A 22,804-nucleotide genomic window follows, 5' to 3' on the forward strand; every position below is an offset into this window, starting at 1 on the left:
TTTATCTTTTCACTTTCAATAGTCAATCACATCAATCAATCTTTTGAATTGTGAGATATTCCTGTATTTAAAATGAGCATTTACCACAAATTAAAGCTATCTATATTATCAAACTTGTTATTATAAAAACATGCTTAAGTTAGGAAATTTAATGATACTAAAAGTACAATATGATGATATAAAGCCTTAATAACAATACACTTTTAAGTATTAATCACGATCCTTGATCGTAGCTTCACTTAATGCTCTATAATTTGTACAGAAATATATGAACCATTTTTTTAACTAGTGAAATTAGCGAGGAAAAAAGACCATGATTAAGATGAATGGTCCTGTTTTCCAGCATCTTAGATACTTAGCATTCAATCTCATTCTTCTAAAAGTGTGCGTACCTATAAGGGCGCATATTGACAATTGAGACTCCTTCTTTAAGTGGGATTTAGTAGTCCACTTCTTTGTAAGGAGGTAAGGATTGCAATTCTTCAAAAATTACAGCAAAATTTTCTAAGAGCCTACTCGTGCCAACGACACCTAAGCACCTCTTCCTTCGCTATCTTCAATTTCCTTGACCACTACTGCTAATAAGGCCTTTCCATCTTCAATTTCTTTTTCGAGAGGCTATATAATAATCTTTGTAGAAAAAGAATCCTTCTGGCCATGCAATTCCCTTGGCTCTCCTTGCTAGTTAAATCTCATAGTCATGTTGCGCCAATCACACAAGACTGGTCACAACTCCACTAGCCACTATATACCCAAGACTACATCCAGTCCTTGTAATGGGAGAGAAAATAATGTGATCGCAAAACAAAAACCTTGGATCTCCCAATATACTGCTTCATATTTCTTTTGGCAAGAAAGTTGTCCTCCATCAACAATCTTCACATTGAATTTCTTGGTAGAAGTAATTGGTAAATGAAAGTGGCGAGCAACTCTGTAACTTACAAAGTTATGGCTCGAGCCAATATCAACCAGCGCAGTAACAGGTTGTTTGCCAATGAATGCTTGCAATTTTATGGTATGAGGCCCCTTCCAACTTGAAAAACATAGAGAGTGATTTATGCTTGCTCTCCTCCTACTTCATGCTTTAACTCTTTAGTTATTTTCCTAAATTTGAGTCCATGGCCATTAGTTTCACCCTCATCGTCTTCTCCTTCTTCAATCAAAAATATTTGTAGGGTGTGACACCTATGGCTAGGGGTGAAATGCTTGTTGCAGTTGAAGCAAAGGACTCTATCCCTTCTTCACTACATTTCTTCCTATGATAGGCGCTTAACTAGAAACCTAACCACCTATTTTAGAGAAGGCGTTATAGAAGTGCAAGTCATACTGCTTCTGTTCTTTTGAGCTAGTCATCTTTCATCTTGGCTATCCTAATCGCTTCTCGCAAGGTATATGATTTAGCCAAGTGCACCTCATCTGCAATTTCAACCTTTAGGCCTTCAATGAACCTGCTAATAAGGGCTAATTGAGGCCACTTAACAACCCTATTGGCCAACCTCTTAAATTCACATTGATAGTCCTTAAGAGTACTAGTTTGCTTAACTCGTAACAAGGCTTCATCAAAGCACTCATAGTAGGACCGAAACGAGTCATGATCTCCCATTCAAATAAGCTCTAAGTAATCTTTAGTCCTTTATTTTTTTTGAACTTGTTTGAGCTATTGCCACCACCACTGGTTAGCTTCACCCTCTAGGTGAAAAGATGCTAGAGCAACCTTCCGTTTCTCCACAGTCTCTTGAAATTTAAAGTACTGAGAAGCTTTATTAAGCCATTCAATTGGATCATCACCAAAAAAATTTGGAAAATCCATCTTGGAGAATCATGAGTAGTTGTGCTAATGGAACCCTCCCTCTTTAGTATGCCATCCTTGAGAAGTAATGCCTTTCTCACCATAATTCTAGGATGACTTTTTCTAAGAAAGACATAATCCAGATAAACAGTTAAGGACCTCTTTTAATTGGGCCTCTATCCCTTGCATTTGAACTCGTGTCTCCCCCATCTCAATTGCTGATCTCATCAAGCCATCATATACCCATGGAAATTCAAACTCCAACCTATCAAGTCTCTCTTTATTAGTGGCCATAATCTGCTCTGATACCAAATATGATAGAACCCAATTGACTCAAACTAAAATAGTAAATTGCTAAATAACTCTCCAATTTAGGTTGGAGATAACATCATGATTACAATCAAATTCTATACCTAAACTACTTGTCCTAAATGCTTATTTAAAGAAATCAACCAATGACTATCTCCCAAATAATCTTAACTAACCTTTAAACAAACTTAACAATATTTCCTAACCCTGTGCCTAAAGACAAGCATTTGGTTCATGACTTCCCTTCCTTCTGAATAGCTCCAACTCCAACATTAACATCAATCTGACTTGATCTTCCTTGTTTTGTGGTTAACACATCAAGATATCTTGGACTAGGCTTTCTAAGTCTTCGGGATATATCTATATGTATTTTTTTTGTTTGTTTTTGTTATGCTTTGGTATTTTTAAACAGATGTTTGCTTTTGAAAATAAATTTCTTGTTTCCCAAATTAAGCAAATTTATGCTAGGTTAATTCAACTTGTTGCATGCTCATTAAACATGAATAATGGCTTTTAAACACATTTTCACTATAATAATTAGGAACAAATTCAAGCTCAATTAATCATTGACCCTCCTTTTATATACAAAGCTTGTTATTGTAAAAAGTGAGGATCGAGTCTTTTTTTGGTCCAAATCCAAAATCACTTATTTTTAGGTTCATTTAGTTTTTACCATGATAATAAACACATATATTAACTTATACAACATAATATAAAGCATAACTTACAACATGGTTATTAAAACAAACTCTTAACATCTTACAATAAATAAAATATTTTAGGGTGATTTTTATATCCTTTTAATAACAAAATCCTTATCTAGAATCTCTATTAGATCAATTTATATGTCATGATTATATTAAAAAAAAAGTGATAATCTTTTATTAATTTTTTACTCGCCTAAATTTCTTCTATAACAAGTTAAATCTTAATAACAAACACAAATTAAAAATTAAACATAAAAAAACCTTTTTCCCAAATTGAGCAAATTTATGCTAGGTTAATTCAACTCATTGCATGCTCATTAAACATTAATAATGGCTTTTAAACACATTTTCACTATAATAATTAGGAACAAATTCAAGCTCAATTAATCATTGACCCTCCTTTTATATACAAAGCTTGTTCTCATAAAAAGTGAGGATCAAGTCTTTTTTTGGTCCAAATCCAAAATCACTTATTTTTAGGTTCATTTAGTTTTTTATCATGATAATAAACACATATATTAACTTATACAACATAATATAAAGCATAACTTACAACATGGTTATTAAAACAAACTCTTAACATCTTACAATAAATAAAATATTTTAGGGTGATTTTTATATCCTTTTTAATAACAAAATCTTTATCTAGAATCTCTATTAGACCAATTTAGATGTCATGATTATATTAAAAAAAATGATAATCTTTTATTAATTTTTACCTGCCCAAATTTCTTCTATAACAAGTTAAATCTTAATAACAAACACAAATTAAAAATTGAACATAAAAAAATAAAAAGAAGAGGATGTATTTAAAGAACTCATTATCAAATACATGTTTACTCAATTTTTTCCTTCTTAGTAAATAGTATAATTATAAATCATTTGTAATGCATATTTAAAATTTTTTATTACAATCTTTTTAATTTATTAATCAAACCCGTAACAAATAATTGATATTAATATCTTTTTTTTATCAAATATATTGTTGATTTATTAATTAATGATTATTGGTTTTATGTTTGTAAGTGATTATTGGTTTTGTCACCATATTGTTGATTTATTAGTTGATGATTATTTCCTTGTAACATTACAAAAACGTGAAAATAGTCTTCCTTTGAGCTTTAGGGTTTCTTTTATTGCAGTTCTAGTATTTTGTGGTTTTCTTAACTTTTCAAATTATTTTATGATTTTTCTTCATTTTCAATATAAACAATATTAAAAAATAACAAATTTATATATTATATTTTTAATATAATGATGCATGCGATATCATTTAAATATTAACTAAAAGTAGAAGTTTGATCTTATCAAATTACTGTAAGAGGGTTCTATTGAATCAAAATTTAAAATTTTAGGGATTGAAAAGCTTTTTTATTAATGAATTAAATGAAAAATTGAGAAAAGGAAAGTGAAATAAAAAAGCTAGAAATTCAAAGTCTATATCTCTCCCCCTCTCTGCTTAAAATTCAAGCAGTCTTTCGCGCATATATAAATATAAATTATCCTCTCTCTCTCTCTCTCTCTCTCTCTCTAAACTGTTCGCTCACTACAACGAACATAAAACCCTTCCACTTTCTCTCTCTCTTTACCCTCTCTAGAAACACCGCCTTCCCGTTTAGTTTCTCTCTTCGGGTTTGCTGGTCGAAGTAGCAGTGGTGGAGGCAGTTTTGTGCGGGTTTGAAATCCAGTAACAATGGCTTCTTTGGTTATGGCGGCAGAGAAATTTAGGGATTTAAGTCAGGCGATTGATGTTCCTTTACTGGATGCTACTGTAGCTGCCTTCTATGGCACTGGATCCAAAGAAGAGGTCAGGTTTTCCTTATTCCATTTCAAATGCGAAGGCCTATATAACAATTCAACTCTTCTTCAATCCTAGGTTTAGGGTTTAGTAAGAGTGTTTCTACTTGTTAGCTAGTCAGCAATAGACTTTATATATTTTTTCAGGGTTTAAAGCTCTCGTAAGAGGGATTTTGCTATTTATGTTGTATTTGGTACTGCAAAGTGTGAAAATAAACGGACGAATGAGCGGGCGTGCGACTTGCTTAATTATTATTGAATGGAAGTTTATTATATTTTGTTTCAAAGATGGGTTTATTTCCATTTTGAATTTGAAATGCGGTAATAATGATTATTATTGTTGCTCAAATTGTCTATTGCACCGGGTGTTTCTCATTTTTTACTAGACGTCTTCGAATTTGGTTCCTGTTTTTGGTTGTTTTGGTTTTGCTTGCAGAGCTAAATTTCTCCTCTCTCTATTGTCTACAGAGGGTAGCTGCTGACCGTATTTTGCAGGACTTGCAAAACAATCCAGATATGTGGCTCCAAGTGGTGCACATTCTACAAAATACAAAGAACCTCAACACCAAGTTCTTTGCCTTGCAGGTTAGTTGTTATATGATGCATTGCAATTTTGTTTTTTTATTTATTGCCTAGGAGGATATTCTTTTTGTAAATTATGAAGCAAGTCATCATGGGTTCAACTTTGTTGTCTGTTGTTACAGATATTTTAGTCATAATTTGGCATCTAGCTGTAGGCATTACTTGTGAAAGCTCTAGAACACTTTTTTATATATATTTGTTTAAATCTAGCTGAGACTGTTGCATTCATCTGTTGCGACTAAGCTAGTATTATGGTAGTTGGTGCTTGATGACTTGTTTTCTTTTTATCAGTTTTTGAGATGTTGTAGTAAAGAGCCTAACAGAACAGAACTTAGCTCTAATTCTCACTTGTGCAGTACAACCAATCTTTTATCTATTGTAGTGATAGAAAATGATGTTTCCAATTTGTATGAAAGAGGCATCTGTGTTTCAATGTGTAGAAGAGAGTCATGTGCCACCTTGAGCTTTTGACCTGAATCCTGTTTTCATTTCTATCATTCCTGCAAAGAAATTGCGCATTGCTTGATTGTTATACATGCTTATAGGAATTGAATAGAAGGTTAATTTAGCCATTTGGATGATGCTGAAAAAGATCTTTCAGAAACATCATGGGGCATAAAGACATCTGCTATGGTCAAATTACCTCAAGAACTTTCAAGATGGTCTCTCTCTTGTCACTGGCATGATACTCCTGGATATATGCCAAGGTGCTAGTACTATAGATGCACCAAGATCCTGCAAGGACATAGGAGGGCAGCCTCACATACCCTATCAGTGGTTGGATGGACTATGCAGAGTGTAGACACGATAAAATGTTTGTGGATGAGTCTGTATGCCTTCTCAGGGTCGGAATTATGGATGCTCATCCATTGCTTACACATCTAATGATCTACTAAAATAGATATTGTTTGAGGTACGGCTAGAAGCAATGGAAATAAACATAAGAATACCCTTTTCTTTTGACTTTAGCCTAGGGGATTATTTTCTTGATTGTGTTAATAGAAGGAACAACCTAATGACTGATGTCTACAAAACATACAGGAAGCTTATAGACCTCAAAGGTGATGTCTGGCATATGTATAGGAAGCCCATTACTCTAAAGGGAAAAGGCACAGATTGATGATGTTTAAAAGGCTCAAGACTGATATTAAATAATGTTTTTTCTTCATCTGCAATAGAAATTAGGGAGAATATATGTCCTTTTGCTTTGACTCTTCTGTATTTTTTCTAAAATAAGTCCATAGCTACCCTTTTCACATGAAAGGGGAGTTCTGTAATTTATGCAGTGTAATGCATACATTATGGAGTATTTATTTATTGATTTATTTTTGTTTACTCATATCTTTGAGGTGATGATTTTACAAGAGATTATTCTGTGTTTTTTCTGTAAGTCTTGTCCAAGATGTGGATTGATGCATTTGTTTTTTTGGTATTGGCAATTAACTAGATGATGATTTAGTGCTTTGGAGAACCAAGTGACTGAGCAGCTGTTTTTGGACGTTTTACATTTTTATGTAGGTCCTAGAGGGCGTTATAAAGTATAGATGGAATGCATTGCCTGTTGAACAACGAGATGGAATGAAAAATTACATTTCTGAAGTCATTGTACAGGTATTTACTTCTCAAAGCTGTAGTTTTGGGAATGATTGAGCTTCACTATGTTCTTTCATATATTGAACTTCTCGTTACCTGTTATTGATAATTTTACCATTTTTTTTTATCTCTTAAATAGCTTTCAAGTAATGAGGCCTCTTTTCGGATGGAAAGGCTATATGTAAACAAGCTCAATGTTACTTTGGTTCAGGTATGATTAAAACTAAGAATCTATGGATGGTTAGTTTTGGTGATTTTTTGGATATCCTATCTCGTGCCATGCACTATATTATAGCAGTTGGAGACACTTATTTTGGGATTGCTTTTTATGTACATCTAGTCACTCTAGTGTGGTTTTTCAAGTTTTCATTTAATTTAAAAAATCTTTAATTCTCAGCTATTATTCAGATTGAAATTTTAAGTTTTCTATTTATATTTTTAGCTTTAATTGATGTAAGTTTTGGTTTGGTTTGGTTTATTTGAACACATTTTATTACCATATAACATGAATAATTTCTGAACTGATAGTTAATGTTAGTTTTGGTTTGTTTTATTCAAACACATGCTATTACCTTATTATAACATGAATAATTCCTGTAACTGATCATATATAGATACTCAAGCATGAGTGGCCTGCTAGATGGCGAAGCTTTATCCCTGATCTTGTTGCTGCAGCAAAAACTAGTGAAACTATTTGTGAGAATTGCATGGTTATATTGAAAGTAAGTCTCTCTCTCTGTACATAAACACATATTTGGATGATACTTTGTTTTGCAATATGTAGCTAATATAAGCTATTGCAGCTTCTTAGTGAAGAAGTTTTTGATTTCTCACGAGGAGAGATGACTCAACAGAAGATCAAAGAGCTTAAACAATCATTAAACAGGTAATTGCTTTGGGCTTTCACTTCTTTAGGTGCTGTAGTGCCATCTATTTCCTTGTGGATGTTTGAAGTTACAGGATAGTCACACATAAAAACTAGTTGTTTTTGCATGGCTTGTTTTTCAATTTGGATCATCATTTATAACTTTCTGAAATCCCTCACTTCATAAAATGGAAACCATTGTAAAAAAAATTATAAATAACAATGTCGATCATTCTATGAGACATTATTTCTTTTATGTGAAAAACACTTTAATTAGCCATGCATATGATTTGTGTGATATAATGCCAAAGACCGTATAATTGAAATTTTCTACTAAAACAACTCCAACTGAGCACCTTTCTTATGTTTCTTGATCATAATTCCAAGAAAATAAAATACAATGAACACTTTAATATTCTATATGTCAATCCAAATGGAGCTTGTTCTTGTTCACATGTCAGCCCTAAAGCTACTCTATATGTGTTTATTGTGTTTTTGTGTCTGTGCACACGAATGCAGTTAATATTGGCAGCCGGAGCTGCTGAAATCTACATGAATTCTAGTTGTTTGATTTTTTTGAGTTTAGTTTCTAACTTAAGTTGGAAATGGTGGGAGTCATCTTGACCTAGTGATAAACACTAAGACAAATATCACTTGTCTTTCATTCGAGTATTTCTTGAAATGCTTTGTTTTCTTGCTTGATTATTGACAGTTAGCGTATTGGTAAATGGTGTGCCAATATAACTTTGTAATGATTGTGTAGAGTGTGCTGCTTCCCTAGTCTTGGTGTGTGTATTGCTTGGACTTCACTGACAACTTATGTTATATGAAACTGCAGCAATTCTTCTTGACCTCTTCTCTGTTATCATACTGTCCCTTTTTTTGTTATGTATTTGTGCAATTTATTTCACTAAGAGTTGTGTTTGGTTGTTTACAGCGAGTTTCAACTCATCCATGAGCTATGCTTGTATGTCTTGTCAGCTTCTCAAAGAACCGAGCTTATTCGAGCAACATTGTCCACCTTGCATGCTTTTCTTTCTTGGATTCCTTTGGGCTATATTTTTGAATCTCCCTTGGTATGTTAAATTGGATGTAAAATCTTCATCAATAGCTTTCAGACAGAAAATTTCATGAAAAGAATAGTTGTTACAGAAACAATTGGATTTATAGGTGTCAACTTGCATTAGTTATTCTTGTTCTCATGGTATGTACTCACATCACATGTTGTCTTCCTGCTATGCTTTACAGCTTGAAACACTTCTGAAATTTTTTCCAATGCCATCTTATCGGAACCTTACCCTTCAGTGTTTGACAGAGGTATGCTGTTAACATTTCAAAAGAAGAATGTTTTCTCTTGGACTGTTAAGTGTTGATTGGTTTATTGTCTGAAATTTACAGGTCGCGGCTCTAAATTTCGGGGATTTCTATAACATACAGTATGTTAAGATGTGTAATTTTTTCATGGTCCAGTTGCAGGTACAATGGGGCATCTTAGTTCAGAAATGGGAACTCCAACCCAATTGGGATATGCGTATCAATTTATATAATTGTGATATCTGTTTCTAAGCTGCTTCTGTTTCTCTTCTCTTTTTTTTTTTTTAAATTTTTTTGTAGGCCATTCTTCCACTAACCACTAATATCCCAGAGGCTTATGCAAATGGATCTAGCGAAGAACAAGTCTGTGTTGCTAATAAAATGCAATTTGTTCTCTCAAGGATTAATGTTCAATACTAATTTTCTCTGATGTTTTTGTTGCATGCTTAGGCATTCATTCAGAATCTGGCGCTGTTTTTCACCTCGTTTTATAAGGTAGTATTCATTTCTCAGCAAGTTAATAATTCCTCTTGTAAATTCTTAAGAGCTTAGCCTAAGAAATGCTAATGTGAATATTAGAACAAAGAAAAATTATGGTTTTGTAGTTTTTGTTTTGATTGCTTCTTGACAATAATCACCTCTTGTTCTAAGTAGTTTTAACACACATATGTTAGATATAATTAGACTCTTAGATGTTAGTAATGGTTAGCAATGTGGTTGTTTTTATTAGAATTGAATCAATGGACAATGAGAGCGGAGGGACCTCTGTTGGGGTGGGTTAAAATGGTAAGACATGATATGGTTTCTGAACCTCTCACAAAATTTGGCCCAAGATAAGGACATGTTTGACATAGAAATGTGATGCAGAATAGCTTTGAGGGCTGTTCTGGATCTGAATTTCATGGCTGTTTAGGGCTATCAACAGTGGCGTGGATAGGAATTTTAGGAGAATTTAGGCTGAATCTTTGATGGGTAATTGTTGTGGGGTTGATTAGGTGTGTGTGGGAGGCTGTTTAGGGATTATTGGTAAGTGTTTTAAGGTTAGATTGAAGGGTTTTGTATGCTGTGAATTGTATAAACTATTAGTCACACCAATAGGGTTTCTAGGGGTAGGAGTCACAACTAGAGGAAAGAAAAACCTAAGCTTCAGACCTAGGATTTTTAGGAGTCACACATGAGAGAGATTGAGTAACACAATCAAAAGCGAATTGCTGGAATTTTATTCATCAACTGTAGTCAAAATATTGAAAGATTACATGCTTATTTATAGAGTTTTAGCATTCCAAATCTAAGAAGGACTTGGGATCCTAAACCTCCAACATAACTAGTCCCGGTGTTGTCAAGAGGTGCCGAGGCACTCGCCTAGGCGAGGCGAGGCCCCAATGCCTTTATTAGCCTTAGGCGTTTGATTCAATGAGGCGTCGCCTAGGTGGGCGCCTTGTGAGTGGGTGAAGGCACTAAGGCTAGTGCCTGCTTGAAGCTCTTCCTTTTTTGTTGGATTTTTTTTAAATGATTTATATTTTGACCTATTTCTTCATTATTTTTTTTAAATTTACCACAAGAAACAACTTAGGGTTTTTTTTTTTTAGTAAAAAACAAAGATTATGGTAAAAAAATCATTAAAGTGGGAGACAAACGGACAAGGAAGGACACTTAGAAGAGAAACACCAACCACACTTTCTTTTTTCAACAGTGGGAGTCCAAGAACAACACATCTGTATAGTTAATACTTTAATTTTTTCTACACAACTGCTATATAGTTTGAGAGATGAGGAGTTTGACGGTAATCATGAAATGGAGAATATGGAGGTTTCAAGTGAAGAAGAGGAAAGCATGGATGGAGATGTTTTCGAAGATTAATGAATAATGATGATGATATTTAATTTTGCTTTTAATCTATTTGGCTACTTTCTACTTTAAATTATCTTATTTTGTTTCAAGGGTGAAAAATATAACTTTATATGACTGTTATGGTAATTTATATTTTATTTTGATTTTCTAATAATCTAATCTTAATTGGGAAGATACATATTTTAGATTTATATAATATAATATAATATATATATTTTTTAATTTATAGCATATCGCCTTGGTTCATTTGGGCATGCGCCTAGTGCCTCGGGCTTCGTACAAGCTTCGCGCCTTTTGCCTTTGACAACACTAACTAGTCCTATTTAGAATAGGAAAACCTAATAACTTTAAGAGAACTAAAATACTATACCTAGACAATTTTCCAGTAAATCTAGAAATTTACTGAAATAGCCTTGTCCAGAAAAAGACAATTTCTGCTTTTGTTGTCCCCATCAAAATGATTCCAATTAGTTTCCAACTGCTGTACTGTTGAATTGAGGAATCTCTGTTATGTTTCATAGAACAAGACAAAAAGATGACTTAAATGTGCTATCATTCAGAAAAAAAAAAAAAAACAGCTTAATCTCATATGTGAGCTCATTGCTTGTTGATGGAATATTTTGAAGTTGACTGTTGATGACTGAAATTTTGGGTCATGATGATTTTGAAAAGTAGATCCATATGGTAGAATTTGTGTGCTTAGCTTGAGATATTTTTGTTTTCTCTGTATTTTGCATCAAGGCCTCTAGGCATTGTCTCAAGATTGCATGTATATCCTGTTAAAAAAAAATGTTTACCCTGTTAAAGAGATGAAATTACAGATGCCTTCATCTCTTTGCAGTCTCATATTCAAGTGCTGGAGTCTACTCAGGAGAACATAACTGCTCTGCTAATGGGTCTCGAGTATCTAATTAACATCTGTTATGTTGATGACACAGAGGTTTTTAAGGTGAAGTTATTTTCCTTCTCTTGCTCTCCTTCATCTTTCTCGATGTGTATGTGTGGGTGCTCACATGTACTGGTGTTGTAGTATGCATGTCTGTATATGTGAATTATCATGTAATTCCAAGTCTGATAATATGACTAGTCTTGCTGCCTTGCACGCTTTATAGGTTTGCTTGGACTATTGGAACTCCTTGGTTTTGGAGCTTTTCGAGGCACGCCATAATTTGGACAACCCTGCAGTGGCTGTAAACATGATGGGACTGCAGGTAGAATGTATTTATTACCAGATGGTGGTTGGCAAGTGGAGTAATGTGGTGTTCAGCTATTGTGTCCTTCTGCTGCATTGTGGTTCTCCTTTTACTAATTCTGACTTCTGTTTTTCGTTGCCTTACAATAATACATACCATTATCCCTTTGCATCTCTTGTGAAATACACCATATTTCAGACAACCCTGAAGTAGCTGTAAATTTTCTAGGAGTCTCTTTAATGGATCGATTTTTATATAGATAGTATTGTCATGTTTTATTGATGTTTTTTTTTATTATTATTTTTCTTGTTTGTTGTGGAGGATATCCATTACTATGTATTTCTTCTCCTCCCTTTTTCAAAATGCCTTTTCCCATGTGGGATACTACATTTTTCAGTAAAACAACGTGGGTAAATATCCAATAAGAAGTGTGACAATATTTTAGATGTTTGAAAATTTTCTTGTGTATTTTGTTTGATGTCTTGCACTCTGCTCATATTTGCAGACAATCTTATCTGCTTCATGTAGTTCATTGTTTTCTCATTTTACATATATAACGTGCAGATATTATAAATTCTTGCATTTTCATCATTATGAATCGGTTACAAGTTTCTTGTTCAACACTTCCATTCTTCAATGGAGATCACTGATTCTAGACTATCAATTCTCGGAATCTGCAGATGCCTTTGCTACATGGCATGGTTGATGGTTTAGGGTCACAAATTGTGCAGAGGAGGCAGCTTTATGCTACTCCAATGTCCAAGTTGCGAATGCTTATGATCTGTCGTATGGCTAAACCTGAGGAGGTTTTGATAGTTGAAGATGAAAATGGTAATATTGTTCGTGAAACCATGAAGGATAATGATGTTCTTGTTCAATATAAGGTGATATATCATTACTTGGCTGGTGCATTTATGTAATCATTTCTTATTGGCCTTTGAATATGGACATCGAGCATTTTTTTGAAATCAATTAGTGTATTTAGGGCCTTGTGCTAGCTCAAATAGAGTGTTGATTAAAGTGTGTACTGGTGATTATTTTGAAAAATGAAACTTTTATGTCCATGATTGAACTGTGGATAACCAAGATACAGACTTGAGGTGTATAGGGCATGATTTATGGGTGCAGCTTCATTTTACATGCTGAAAAAGATCGGTTTATATATAATGTGCATAATTTGCCGAGGTACTGTAAATTTTTTTAATACAAGATTTCAAAACATTCAACATTTGGTTGTTAGTTGTAATGCTTGCTTTAACAATGTCCAAAGCTAGGCCTATTCTGTTAACGGGCAGGATGTCAAATTTCAAACTGCTTTTCAGTATCAGTATGTTTTTGTTGTGGAGATCTTATCTTTTAGTATATATGCATTGGCCTTAATTCTCTGTTTTCAACTATTTTACAACACCAGTTTCTAAGGTTAATCAAAATGCAATTATGCAGATTATGAGGGAAACACTAATCTATTTGTCACATCTTGATCACGAGGATACTGAAAAGCAGGTAAGAGCTTGTCACTGAACTCATTGACTGTGGAATTTATTTTAGGAATGCTGTCCATGCATCTTTCAGCTATTTTGTTTTCAGTTTAAAGCTTTAGATTCATAATGTGTGATTAATAAATGAATTAATTCGTTTAGCTTTCTTTAGAGCTCTGATCTGCTCCAGTATTCCTACTATGTATAACGGTTAGCCTTTTCAAGAACTTTTCTTTGTGAAAAGACAACTTTCTTCGTAATTTTTTTCTTTTCTGCCTTGGGTTTCCTTTTGTTGTGTTACCGATTTGTTGCATGCTTTCATAGTTGTAATATCTTCCTTGCTTCAGCTTGTTTACTTCTTAACCTCTCTTTTGTGAAGTACATCAAGATATTCAGATGAAAAAACGAGTATAGTGAATATAGTACATTAAGGTATCAGATGAGAGAACAAGCATATCTTTAGTGAATGTATATTGGTTTTTTATTTGCTTCTCTTCTATACGATGAAGTGTGGTATCTTAATATAGATGTTGCTGTCTTCCCTTTTTTGTGCCACATAGATGCTGAAGAAATTAAGTAAACAACTGAGTGGTGAAGATTGGAATTGGAACAATTTGAACACTTTATGCTGGGCAATTGGATCCATATCTGGTTCCATGATGGAAGAACAGGTAACTGCCTTTTCTGGATCAATGGAGGCTTAGTTTGTTGAAACATCCTTACTGGAAATAGGAAATTTTATCAATTAACACTTGGGATCTTTTTGTAGTTGCATAATGCCTTCAAGACACTTAAGTTTTTGTATGAAATTTTGTAGTGTGTACAAATGGAAATTTTTTGTAGCATGAGGACACATTGTTTTTAACCTGGACCTAATATAGAAGTGATGGAATTCTAGTTTCTTATTTGCTTTTAACTCCTTGATGTTATACCAGTGAAATGTCTGTGAATTTTGTTCTCATGATTCAAAAGAAAAAATTGTGTTCTCATTGTCTTGCCATATTATAGGATCCTTCATTATAAATCATTTCATGACCTCTTAATTTCTTCCATGGATGCTAATTGTTTGTTGTTCATTGCCTAATGTTTTGGGATCTCATATATATGAAAGAGTGTGTTCCATGCCCATATATTAAATGGTTGCAATTTATGTCAACACTTGTTAGCATGTCACATCACCTGTTCAAATTTTTGGTTTAGTACTAGCAAGCTTGCTGGTGATTGTTGTTTTACTTTTCTGAGATTGTAGTTTCATCCTGGTTGTCAAATCTTTTTAATCTCTGATTTGTTTTTTGTCAACTGTTTCATACCTTTTCTCCCTGTTGCCACTTCCTGTTTGATATTATTTTTGGTTAAGTACCAAACAATTCAATGACAATCGGTCGAGCACAATCCTTTAATGATATATTGTTATATAACCCATCCATTTCAGATTTTGAAGATTTCTTAATTGGCTAATGCTTACTTGTTTGTTGCAATGATCGTATGCTCTTCAATAATGCATTAACACTTTTGACCATCTTTGTTCTGTGGCAGGAAAACAGATTTCTAGTGATGGTCATTCGTGATCTACTGAATTTATGTGAAATCACGAAAGGGAAAGATAACAAAGCTGTTATTGCAAGTAACATCATGTAAGAATTTATGATTGCAGAAGGTGTTAGAGAGCTTCTTTCGTGGAGTTATACGTCTTCGATTCTTTTTGCACCTCATAGTTATCACCAATTTGGGGTTACCACTTTCTGATGTTTCTCCAGCACACATCTTTTTTTAAAAAAGAAAAAAATAGGGAGAGACAGGTAGAACTTTTCTACGGACTGTATTTCAATTTAATTACACAATTGTTCCTTGACAAGGATTGTACCCACTGAGATTGGTAGCTGTAGAAGCATAAAGTAAATTTTTCAGGGATGTGGTTGTATAAGTACACAAATTTCATATCTGTTTGTTTCAAACTTACTGGCTCTGATTGCAGGTATGTTGTTGGTCAGTACCCAAGATTTCTCAGAGCTCACTGGAAGTTCTTGAAAACTGTTGTCAATAAATTGTTTGAATTTATGCATGAAACTCATCCTGGAGTGCAGGTGATTTTGTTTTCTCTATAATCTATATACTATTGTCCAGACAGGCTGGATATACTGTAGACTATCTTATCATTTTTGTGTCACATGTATCAGTGTTACATAAACCCCTTTGAGTGATTGGAGGACTAGCGATTATGTGTTATAGTGTGGTGTTGCATTTGTTATATTTTCTTGTATAGCTCACTGTAACTTGCATCTTGAAATTTTCCAGGATATGGCCTGTGACACATTCTTGAAAATTGTACAGAAATGCAAGCGGAAATTTGTTATTGTACAGGTGACTTCTATTTTTCCACTGGCACTTTGCCTTTGGGTTGTAATTGCAATGCATCAAAAATTCATTGATAAGCTGCTTCTCTGGTTTTCAGGTTGGAGAAAGTGAGCCGTTTGTATCTGAACTTCTAGCAGGCCTACCAACGACTGTTGCTGATCTTGAGCCACATCAGATTCATACATTTTATGAATCTGTATGCATCTTTATGTTTTGAGGACTAACATATTGACACTACAAATGTGTGAAGTTTGTGACCTTTGCTTTTGTTTTTTTTTCACCAGGTTGGCCATATGATTCAAGCAGAATCTGATCCACAGAAGAGAGATGAATACCTGCAGAGGTTGATGGATCTTCCTAACCAGGTTTGTTTGAGATCTCCGCCCCCCCCCCCCCTCTCAATTCTGTGAAAGAAATCTACTCAGGATAAAAATAGCTGAAGGTATAATATTATATAGAATAAAAGGTCTCAAGATTTTTCTAGATTTTCACCATGTAATGAATAATGATGGGCCCTATATATGCATTAATGAACCCCTCACTAAAATATGAAAGTTCCTTGTTCAGTTACAATCCAACTTTTTTTTCCTGTGTTTACTTATTGCAATTCTTTTCCATTTAAAATCTTGCCACAAAAATCTCCTAACAAATCCAAGCCAGTATTTGACAAACATTTAAATAATCAAATTTTGATATTTTAAATTAAATTGGCATATGATTTTTTTGAAGATCAATTACCATCTGACAGTTTGAAAACTGCTCCCTTTTTTATGAGAAATCATTATGTTCGATATGTAAGTATTTTGAAGTGATGGTTTTTGTTGGAGAATAGATACCTTTACCAGACATATTTTAGGACCGAACAAAATGGATGCTTGGAAACTGTCAGATAGGAGTATTGCTTCAGTTTACTTGCCAACCGTGAGAGCTATTCAGGATCAGTTTCATTTTAGTATTTTTATTCTTGTTTATAAGAGCTAAGAGGCTAATAAGATTGTGTTGTTTTCCAGAAATGGGCTGAAATTATCGGGCAGGCACGTCAAAGTGTAGATTTTCTGAAGGATCAAGATGTGATCAGAACTGTCCTTAATATATTGCAGGTATGGCTTTTTTTTTAAATTCACTATGAGGATCCAAATCATGTTCGTAAGGGATTTGACAAAGGATATTATTTTAAATGACCTTGATGATTCTCCTTTAGTCATAGTTTGGTAACTTGATGTAATTTGACAAAGGATATTGTTTTAAATGACCTTGATGATTCTCCTTTAGTCATAGTTTGGTAACTTGATGTACTTACCTTCTCAATGTAGGCTTTTACTACCCATTGTCTTAAAACAAGGTTGAAATTTAGGGATGGGTCAGGTCAAATTGGGGTGGGTTTTTTATGTATTTTCCCTCGCCATGGTGTACCCATAACCATCACCCACCCTCGATGTACATTTGGTCATTTTGGGTGAATATAATTAGCATAGTTATAAAACCCAAACCAGCTTGACAAGTCGACCTGGGACTTGGCCAACCCGGGGCCTAAACTAGTCCAAGTGAAGAAAAAATAGAAGGAAAAAACCAGCTGACCTAGTCAAAAACCCAGGTCGACCCCTGACATGGTCAAAACCCGGCCTTCAACCTGTTTTTTTGTGTAAAAATAATTTTTTTGGTCAAAACGACATTGTTTGAATCCTTTTGTTTTTGAGGTTGACTCGGGTTGGGTTTAATAATTATGATAATTAGTTGTATACCGACTGGATACCCGACCTTGATTTTTTAAATTCTTAAAAGTACATTTTTCACTCTTGAAATTTTATGTAACCCTACCAAATCATATCTTTATAAATTAGTCTGAAAAATCTTACATGCTCAATTTTTTGAAGTCACATTTAAAATATTAACAGTAGATGTGATTTAAAAATACATAATTATGTCATTAAACATCACCAATGATCTATATTAATTAGTTTGGTCATATGGATATATGAATCATGGAAGATCTCTTATGTCTTGAGAAATCATGTATATGATAAGAAGATATCACATATCATGCCTAGGTGAAACTGGGTTGGGTTTTCACTTGGCTTTCTTTGGCTCTGGTCAAACTTGTTAAAAACCCAACCTAACCAGGTAACCTTGTGACGCCAAATACCAAGTGGGATGCGTGAAATTGCCATCCCTAGGTTAATTTTCTACTGTCTTAAATGATCTTGTTAGGTGTCTCACTTGTTAATTTTATTGCTATGCCATGATCTAATGCCATTGACTCAACTCATTGTTGGTTTGCAGACCAATACAAGTGTTGCAAGTTCCCTTGGGACATACTTTTTATCCCAAATTTCTCTCATCTTTTTGGACATGCTTAACGTATACAGGTGTGCTTTTCACTGTTTTCTTCAATGCTATTTTAGAAACAGCTTTGAGCTTGCCAGAGATATTTTGCTTGCTCTTATTAGCTAATACATTTCTCTTGATTTCAAATTTTATTGGCAGAATGTATAGTGAGCTTATATCAAGCAGTATTGCAGAAGGAGGGCCTTATGCATCTAAAACATCTTATGTGAAACTTTTGCGGTGAGTCCTCGTTTGGGTTTTGTTTCAGATGTAATGGATATTTAAAATTTATTTGGTTTTTAATGTGCTACCAAACAGATCTGTTAAGAGGGAGACACTTAAGCTCATTGAGACATTTTTGGACAAGGCCGAAGACCAGACACAAATTGGGAAGCAGTTCGTGCCCCCAATGATGGATCCTGTTCTTGGTGATTATGCTAGGAATTTGCCTGATGCTAGAGAATCAGAAGTTTTGTCACTTTTTGCAACAATTATAAACAAGTATGTTGCACTTTCTTAGTAAGATCAGATCAGTAGTTCTTGAATCTACTATTATTTAGTGTTTACATCTGAAGATTCTGCTCCTTGTAGCACGATAGATTTTATTCATCTTCAAGAGAATTTTCTTACTGCTAGCTCCTGTGGTTCTTGTTAATTTAATTGGATGAGTAGATGGGTTGAAAGATAGTGTGAGGGTTGGACTAATTAATATCAACTTAACTAACTGTTGATCTCAAACATCTAGTCGGCAGTGTCATTGGTGGAAGGTGACAGTTAGAATCTCTATTTGTGAAATTGCAAATGCACATGCATTTATACTTGACCAAATGGATAGAGTAAGAGTTGCCTTTGTTGCAGACTTGCATCTGTGTTATATGCTGTTAAGCATCGCTGCTCTTTAAGGCATTGCTAGTTTTATATTTTTTACTTATGAGTCTGAGCCAACCCGAACTACTTTGGGATTGAGGCTTTGCTGCTGCATCAGTCTTAGATCTTCACACTCTCTGCTGTGCTGGCAGCCTGGAGGCAATATAGACCACTGCAAAATGCTCTGTTCCCTGTTAGTTTCTTGCTTTCAGATATCTCTTTCTGATGTTTTCCTTTTCTGGACAAAGGTACAAAGCTGCAATGATAGAAGATGTACCTAGAATATTTGAAGCTGTTTTCCAGTGTACGTTGGAGGTAAGTACGAGGACTGTAAATCTTTGTGCTCGTTTATGTGGCTTCTATATGTTGAAATTTTCTGTCAAGGCATCATCTTTCATTTCATTACATCTTGCAACAGCAGTTGAGGACTGATTTTCTGCAACTCTATCTTAATGTTCAAAAGGAATTTGTGAAATGGACAGAAATAATGTAGTTGATGGAACAATGAAACTGGTAGACTATTGTGTGTGCATGGAATGCAAAATTCCAGAGTGTTCGCTTATTGTGTTTCAATAGTTGTTTAAAAGCATCCAAAACTAATAGATCCTTGTATAGTATCAGTCTATCCAACAATTTTCTCTTCTATTTATGATTTGCTCTTTTAGCTTCCTTATGCACTAGGAAATCTTTTCCTTAGTAGCCTTCCGATCTGAACTCCTATATCTCTTTCGGAGAATAACCCATCCTGTCCATCACTCATTGAGTGGCTACATTGTGGTGAAGCTCATTCCGCAGAGAATCATACATGCTCTGAATCAAACCCCTTCCCAAATGTAAGAGCATCAATTCAATAAGATTGTACATATATATATATCCATTGGAAAGTCAGTAGAGCAACATTACATTGATCTTTGGTTAGGAGTTCAGACCCTGTCATTGTACAATCCACTTGCAGTTAGTGGCAAAATTCTCACATGATGCTTTTTTTTTTTCTGTTTTTTCTTTTTGGGGATTAGTTATGCCTACGCTATGCTTATATCGTAGGAGGATGCCATGCTATCATCAAATTTTGCTTTTAGGAATGCTATCTTGTACATCTTGGCACTTCTGCACAAAATATCTCCCACTCTTGATATCTGGCCAGAAAAGGTGCATTGGTTCATGTTGGTGTTAAATATTGCATAGCATGGCATAGCATATGCCATTAAAGATCAATATATATGAGCGTGTAAGATCAAGGCTGAAGTTTTTTTTTAACTGTGTATTAGAAGTTGTGCAGCTGAGATGAGTAGTTCTGTGCTGCAGATGATAACCAAAAATTTTGAAGATTATCCAGAACATCGCCTTAAGTTCTTCTCATTACTCCGTGCCATTGCTACACATTGTTTCCCTGCCTTGATTCGTTTGTCAAGTGAGGTTCGTGTTTGAAGTTATTTTGTTTCTTCTATCAATCCTAATGTATTGCTCAGTTCTGCTTGCAATGATTCATTAGATTGGTTTTGCTATGTGATCTTAGAAAAGTGGAAAAAATTGAAGGAATGGACTGCTAAGTTCGATTATATTAGTCAGAAAAGGCTAAGCCTGAGGAGCAACCTTTTTACACCTTGGGATAAATGCTATTTTTTAAAAATGTTATTATTTTAAAATTGTCAATTATAAAGCTTCCATTGAATCAAAATCTTTTGTTTCATGTTCTTCAATACCAGCAACTGAAGCTAGTGATGGATTCAATCATATGGGCATTCCGTCATACAGAGAGGAACATAGCTGAGACTGGTCTAAACCTATTGTTGGAGATGCTGAAGAACTTTCAGGTGCATTTCCCCCATGCATTCTTGTTCTATCAATATCATGCTGTGTGGGATGTTTTGTTTACTCTTCTGTGTAATTTGACAGGCTTCAGAGTTCTGTAATCAGTTCTACAGGTCATACTTTTTGACAATTGAGCAGGAAATATTTGCTGTCTTGACAGATACATTTCACAAACCTGGTTTTAAGTTGCATGTCTTGGTGCTGCAACACTTGTTTTGCTTGGTATGTGCCTTGCTCTTATCTTTTCCTAGTTTATGCATGACCAACTATGGTTAATGAGGATGCCACCTTTCAGGTCGAGAGTGGTGCTTTGACAGAGCCTCTGTGGGATGCTGCAACAATCTCTTATTCATACCCAAATAATGCAATGTTTGTTCGTGAGTATACCATTAAACTTCTGGGTACATCATTCCCAAACATGACTGCATCAGAGGTGAGATCATTTTTTTATATTTTTTTCTGTTACTTTATTATGGTCTTTATTCCAAAGTCATCCATTGGATATCACTAATATGAAGACACTTTCAGGTCACTCAATTTGTTAATGGACTTTTTGAGTCAAGAAACGACCTGTCTGCATTTAAGAATCACATCCGAGACTTTCTTGTGCAATCAAAGGAATTCTCCGCTCAGGTAACTCTTTGAATTGCCAACCATTTACTTAAACTGTCTTCTTTCTTCCTCATTCCCACAAATTAGTGAATGGTATAAAAGATGTTAAATACTTGTGGGCACACAAGTGAAGGTCACACTTGTCTTTTACAGACCTTCTGGACGTCCACAATTATATGATTTTTTAGGGGTGGCAAAAGCTAATGGGTTGGATAAGGGTTATCCATAGAATCCCCCCTTTTATTTTTTTAAGAAAAAAGGAACTTTTTGCAGACATCCATCCTAGTTTCTGAGATTTTTTTTAGTTCCAAAATAAAATGTTTTTCTCATAAATTAATCCTTTGGTAGTTTTTTTGCTTCTACCTGCTTCATAGTAAATACACTTTCGACCTTGAATCCTTGAATGAAAATGATATTATTATTATTATTATTATTTTGCAATTAAAGTCCCTATAAGTCAAATAATAAAATGGGTAAAAAATAGTTTAAACAATTTAGTTAAAAAATAAATGGGTAATGGGTAATGGGTAAAAACATTACCCATCCCCATCAATTTCTCACCACTATGGTTGTTTGTACAGGATAATAAAGATCTCTACGCCGAAGAGGCTGCTGCTCAGAGGGAAAGAGAGCGACAAAGAATGCTTTCCATTCCAGGGCTTATTGCCCCTAATGAAATACAAGATGAGATGTTAGATTCATAGAAAGCAATTTTTGCAGCAAAAGCTAACTTTATGAAAATATAACTCAGGGAGTTGCTGTGGGCATCGGATATGAGCAGATGCAACATTTTCCCCTTGATTCCCCAAAGTTATCTTGTTTCGAACCAGTTAGATCATGAAGGTGGCTTGGTGCGGGGGTTATAGGCTGCTGTCTTTACTGCCTTTACTGGTTGTGCTAGGTTAGAGTATTTAGGGGTTGATGTAGGATCATTTGTACGGTTTGTTGGATCCAGCTTAAGACTGTATTCACATGGACGGATGGGATCAGACTGTTTAAATGACACATTTTGCATTGTTGATTGATTCATCGTAGTGCTTGCTAATGTTGGCGAGTTGTGCAGGAATTGTTTCCTTTCGAATGGTGTTCTCTAGTTTAGCGGTTTTTGTTTAGTTGTTTAGTTCCGTACTTGGTCAAATATATTATGATTGTGTTTTAAAACATGGCTTCTTATTTACTCGATTTCCATATGCAAAATGTTGTGATAGCTTAACATTAAACATTTCACGCTTTAGAAATACAATAACTTAACATGTCGTGCTTCATGTTGTGAAATTTAAACCCTTCCCATGTTAAAGAACAAAGCAGACGTGATAGCTCTATCTCTCTCTCAAAGCCATCATTCTTGGCCTTTT

At 34.4% G+C, this 22,804-nt stretch overlaps 1 protein-coding gene across 6 annotated transcripts; it reads left to right on the forward strand.

The window, feature by feature from the left end:
- The first annotated feature begins 4,284 nt into the window (after positions 1 to 4,284).
- Positions 4,285 to 22,610, forward strand: LOC118034454 (protein EXPORTIN 1A). 6 transcript variants are annotated; one of them, XM_035039749.2, is made up of 32 exons: positions 4,290 to 4,612; positions 5,071 to 5,187; positions 6,703 to 6,795; positions 6,917 to 6,988; positions 7,392 to 7,499; positions 7,581 to 7,663; positions 8,580 to 8,718; positions 8,891 to 8,959; positions 9,041 to 9,118; positions 9,257 to 9,319; positions 9,407 to 9,451; positions 11,649 to 11,756; positions 11,920 to 12,021; positions 12,681 to 12,884; positions 13,444 to 13,503; positions 14,039 to 14,149; positions 15,015 to 15,112; positions 15,454 to 15,562; positions 15,774 to 15,839; positions 15,931 to 16,029; positions 16,118 to 16,198; positions 16,844 to 16,933; positions 18,114 to 18,199; positions 18,318 to 18,398; positions 18,477 to 18,659; positions 19,274 to 19,340; positions 20,331 to 20,441; positions 20,732 to 20,839; positions 20,922 to 21,059; positions 21,133 to 21,270; positions 21,366 to 21,470; positions 22,031 to 22,610. In XM_035039749.2, the coding sequence occupies exons 1-32, from the start codon at positions 4,499 to 4,501 to the stop codon at positions 22,151 to 22,153; spliced, it is 3,249 nt and encodes a 1,082-aa protein (XP_034895640.1). In that variant the 5' UTR covers positions 4,290 to 4,498; the 3' UTR covers positions 22,154 to 22,610. The 6 variants fall into 6 exon arrangements, with proteins under 6 accessions (XP_073260001.1, XP_034895640.1, XP_034895641.1 ...); XM_035039750.2 differs by having other exon boundaries at positions 11,920 to 12,018; XM_073403899.1 differs by lacking the exon at positions 4,290 to 4,612 and adding an exon at positions 5,786 to 6,097 and having other exon boundaries at positions 5,065 to 5,187.
- Positions 22,611 to 22,804: the final 194 nt, after the last annotated feature.

Source organism: Populus alba, chromosome 13 (genome assembly GCF_005239225.2).
Source record: "Populus alba chromosome 13, ASM523922v2, whole genome shotgun sequence".
NCBI lineage: Eukaryota > Viridiplantae > Streptophyta > Magnoliopsida > Malpighiales > Salicaceae > Populus > Populus alba.